This window comes from Bactrocera neohumeralis, chromosome 3 (assembly GCF_024586455.1).
Source record: "Bactrocera neohumeralis isolate Rockhampton chromosome 3, APGP_CSIRO_Bneo_wtdbg2-racon-allhic-juicebox.fasta_v2, whole genome shotgun sequence".
Classification (NCBI taxonomy): domain Eukaryota; kingdom Metazoa; phylum Arthropoda; class Insecta; order Diptera; family Tephritidae; genus Bactrocera; species Bactrocera neohumeralis.
The window spans coordinates 37944427-37948817 of NC_065920.1; the positions used below are offsets into that span (position 1 = coordinate 37944427).

The 4391-nt window shown below is 32.3% G+C and overlaps 1 protein-coding gene across 1 annotated transcript; it reads right to left on the bottom strand.

The window, feature by feature from the left end:
• Nucleotides 1–593: 593 nt before the first annotated feature.
• LOC126753007 (putative nuclease HARBI1) lies at nt 594–3874 on the bottom strand. The gene is made up of 4 exons (XM_050464098.1): nt 3849–3874; nt 1413–1568; nt 1073–1343; nt 594–980 (listed from the first exon to the last, which is right to left on the bottom strand). Exons 1-4 carry the CDS (start codon nt 3872–3874, stop codon nt 594–596), a joined length of 840 nt encoding a protein of 279 aa, XP_050320055.1.
• Between the last annotated feature and the right edge of the window lie 517 nt (nt 3875–4391).

The following is a 4391-nucleotide window of genomic DNA, read 5'->3' on the forward strand; positions in this document are numbered from 1 at the left end:
TCAAAATGACGAGGCATGGAATCGCTTCAACAACATTTTAAAGAAGCAAGAAGATTTGGTAGCAGCAAAGAACAACTCATCATATGCACAAGTTCTTGTTAGTTTTGAGTGGTTGTTGAATAAACTTCCACGGTCAGTTGGTGATGATATGTGTATGGAATTTTACAGTATGCTGTCACAGAAAGTTAATGAACTTAAATCAAAAAATTAAAATAAATATTTTTTTATACTCACTTATCTTCTGATTAGTTATGAAATAAATAAACACGAAATTTGGAAACATCAAACTTCTTTTTATAAAAAACATACATATATACATGGTTTACATAAAATAAATAGCAATTATTGTTTTTATAAATAAACATAAATATTTAAAAATTCAAAGAAATATTGCATTATTTTGCCATGGAACAGATCCAGGTGTAGAATTTACATAATCTTTTAAGACATTTCGTACATATTTTCCATAATCTGATGCTCTTCCCCGGTAGGTACCTAAATCATTTAAAAGGCCTTCTTGTTTTTGTATAGTCTCCCATTCTCCTGATTCCCAGAATCCATCGATGCCCTCGAATCCAGAGAAGATAGGGGGATTATATGTAAGTTTGTCCACATTTATTGATGAGGAAGTTTTGAAGCAGGCAACATGCTGAAACAAACGCGTTTTCAATACACCGTCTTGCTCTACTTAAACGGTAATTGAAAATTTGTTCCTCTTTGGAAAGGTTTTTGCTGTTGTAAGGCTTTATAATACGTTTACACAGTGGAAATGCGTCGTCTCCTACAATGAAGTATGGTATTTTTTTGCCATCAATAAAGCCGTCGGCCGGAAATTGGCAGCTGTCATTAAGAATGCTGATACCAAATCTCGAATTCTTCATAATATTGGAGTCCCCTTCGCTTCCGTAAGCACCAACATCCACGTATGTGAATTTATAATTGGCATCACATGTGGCCATCAACACAATAGAATGGAATCCCTATAATAAAATCATATTAATAAAAATTATTAACTACCGCACGAGGGTATTATAATCTACATATATGTATGTATATGTACGTATTCACTTACTTTGTAATTATAAAATATGCTTCCAGATTTTGGTGGGGCTTTGATAGCTATGTGTTTGCCATCGATAGCCCCGACGCAGTTCAGAAAATTCCATTGTGTTCGAAAGCAATTCGATATCTCCAACAACGAATGTTCTGTCCAATCTGGAATTTCATTTTTCAATACGCTGCATATTCCCTTGCACACATCGGACACGATTCTACCAAAGTGCTGCTTGCTAATACGATAGCAGGAGGCAATATGGCGTTGTATATCTCCAGAAGCCAGGTACCTGACAAAAAGAAAAATCATAGCGGTTAAATCCTATTTGTGCTAATATAGTACCTTTTTTATAACATACTCTAGTACAATTGCTAACTTAGCTTTAGTAGGAATGAAATCCTTCGGTCTAGTATTCCGCTTTGGAAGCAGATGTGGTTCCAGTATTTCCCAAAGCTCATCAAATACACTTTGTGAACAAACGAGTTGGCGGCCAAACAGCTCGCGATTTTGAAGTCTGAAAAATTCATCTCAAGAAATGGACCTTCTCATTTTCGAAGATAAGGGCTACATTACAGGGCTCAGCGATTCTTAATTTGGTTTTGGATCGTTCCGTTTAAGACACTATTTTGAAGTCGGTGAAAAATAAAGAAATCTCATTGCTCGCCTTGAGATAAAATCACGGTAAACATTTAATGACAGGGTCTCCTGCGTCTTAATTTGGTTTTTCCAGACTCTATGATGGTCATGAATGCGCCACAGTTCATCAACATCATAAGATTTAACCTAAAATATTAGAACCAGGTTTGTGAAATATAAGAAATACATTTGTATAGACACCTAATTTGGTAAAATATTATATAAAAAATCTACTCCTCGTCTTCATTTAGCTTGGTAGGATACTAAAAATTACCACCTGTAAAATAAAATAATAATTCCGTTCGCAGTTTTTCCAATAAATAATCATTAATCATGATATTTTTAAATAAATAAATATACATTTTTAAATAAATTAAATTTTTAATTCAATGTGCGATATGTAAAATTTCTTGCTAACTACATTTCTTACATAAAAGGAAACTTCAGCATTACCAATCGAACCTAACCTATAAGGCGGACTCCAAATGGTTTATTGTTGGAGACTTAAAAGGGACCTACCGGAAGAAATATTCAAAAAAATCATAAGTATCTATTAGATACCTCTAATATCTGTAAGATTTACGTACTTAGAATAATTCTTTAATTTTTCATTGATAATATATCTGGTGGCCCTAGTATTCATTTGGATACTAAAAATTTTGTAAAATAAATAATAATCATGTCTTTTTTATTAATGTACAACCCTTTTTCCTCTAATATCTTTACGGTTGTTTAATAACTCATTGCTTTTTTATAAAATACATACACAATTAATATTGCTCAAATTTCTATTCCGTTCGATTAGTTTTTCACTTGACCACCTGTAAAATAAATAATAATCATTAATCATGATATTTTTAAATAAATTAAATATACATAAGTACATAATAGGAAACTTACCAATTGCTTTCCTCAAATATCCTTTACGTTTGATTACTTTTCACACTCTTCTTCTTTTACTTTTTAACATTCAATGTGCGATATGAAATGTCAAAATTTCTTGCTAACTACTATTTCACACAAAAGAAATAATATCAATAATTTCTTCAGCATTTACTTTAGAGCTCGAACCTAACCTATAAAGGGAAATGGACTCCAGGAATGCCAGCAGACTATTGTTGGAGACTTAAAAGGGACCTACCGGAAGCCAAATATTCAAAAAAATCATAAGTATCTATTAGATACATATTAGGAAATAATTCTGTAAAGGTGGCTGAATTTTGTACTTTTTACGAAAATATATGTTTTGATATCACGAGAAAACATGATGTGTACATTTTTTTTCATTGATATATTGTTATTTGGTGGCCCTAGTATTTTCAAAATTTGATATATGTTTCATGTGACAAAAAAAATTACAAATTTGTTGACCAGAGTAATTGAAGTAAATGTAGACTAACCGAACAGCCGAAATCTATATACAGCTACTCACACTCAAAATGGAACACTACGAAAAGTCCACAATTCCTATATTTTAAACTCAAAATTGAAGCCTTACTTAAGTTTTAAAGTTTATTTTCAATATAATTCATTTTATTAATAACATTTAAAGACAAGACAAAACAATTTTTCCTTTTATTTCATAAAACAAATAAATAATTTGCATTTTGGTGTGAACATTGCTTAAATTGAAGCTCACTCTTAAAGTGGGACACTAAAATTATTTTATTATAATATTGGTTTGGACGCATGATTAGTATTTCGTTGACTTCCCATTTCTGGCAATCACAGCATGCAGACGTCGGGGCATCCTTCACACTAATTTTTTGCAAAATTCTGGCTCAATATTATACCACTCTTCCTTTACAGCGTCCTTCAGAGCGGTAATAAGTCGTCTTTTATGCCGAGATTTTCGGCGCTTTCCTTCACAGTTTCTTTAAGAATATCATTATAATACTTAGAGTCCATTATTCCGTTGACGAAGTGTATTTTACCGACTCCAGACTGGGGGTGTATCCCCATATTATAAGAGACCCACCGCCATATTTTACTGTTTTTTTAATCGCCGCATCATGAACTTCAGTACGAGGTTTCCGCCAAGCAAATCTTTTTCCATCCGGCCCAAAGAGATTTATTTTAGTTTCGTCTGTAAAAAGAACCTAAAGCGGTTACGAGAGAATTAAAGAAGGTAGGTAAAATTTAAAATAATTACACTTACTTTGGACCAGAACGTTCGATTGTCATTTATGTATATGTTTTCGAGCAAAATCATATCTCAACTGTTGATTTTTTTCTGAGATATTAACGGTTTTCGGCGGTATGCTCTGCCGTAAAAATTATTACTCTAAAGACTCACACTGTTTCAGCACTAACATCTACATTTTTTATTTCCTTTAACTTATTTTTTACGTCAACTGCTGACAAGAGTGGGTCGATTTGTCGCGGTTAATTTGCATCTACCAGCGCAATATCAATATTATTAGTGGCTTTAAAACGTGATATTAAATACGCGGTCTCTTACCGATAAATTATTTATTACATCTACCAGACTGTAATTGTGACATTTTGAAGAAATTAACAGCCGACTGCAGCGTTCGGAAAATAGCGGTAATTTAAAAAAACTGCAGGTGTCCCACTTTGAATGTGTGCATACAGTAACTAGATGAATATGTAAAAATGCCAATATTTTGAAAATCAAATTGTAAAAACCAAATCAAAAACGTAATTTTAGTTAAGTTTCAATGTAATGACATAAAATAAA

What these genes read in the sequence shown, in the direction of transcription:
- LOC126753007 (XM_050464098.1), bottom strand. Translation starts at nt 3,874, where the DNA reads ATGACAATCGAACGTTCTGGTCCAAA. An exon ending in ATCGAACGTTCTGGTCCAAA is followed by an intron (nt 1,569 to 3,848) that starts GTAAGTGTAATT and finishes TGAATTTTTCAG; the next exon opens with ACTTCAAAATCGCGAGCTGT. An exon ending in GCATATTTTATAATTACAAA is followed by an intron (nt 981 to 1,072) that starts GTAAGTGAATAC and finishes ATTTTATTATAG; the next exon opens with GGATTCCATTCTATTGTGTT.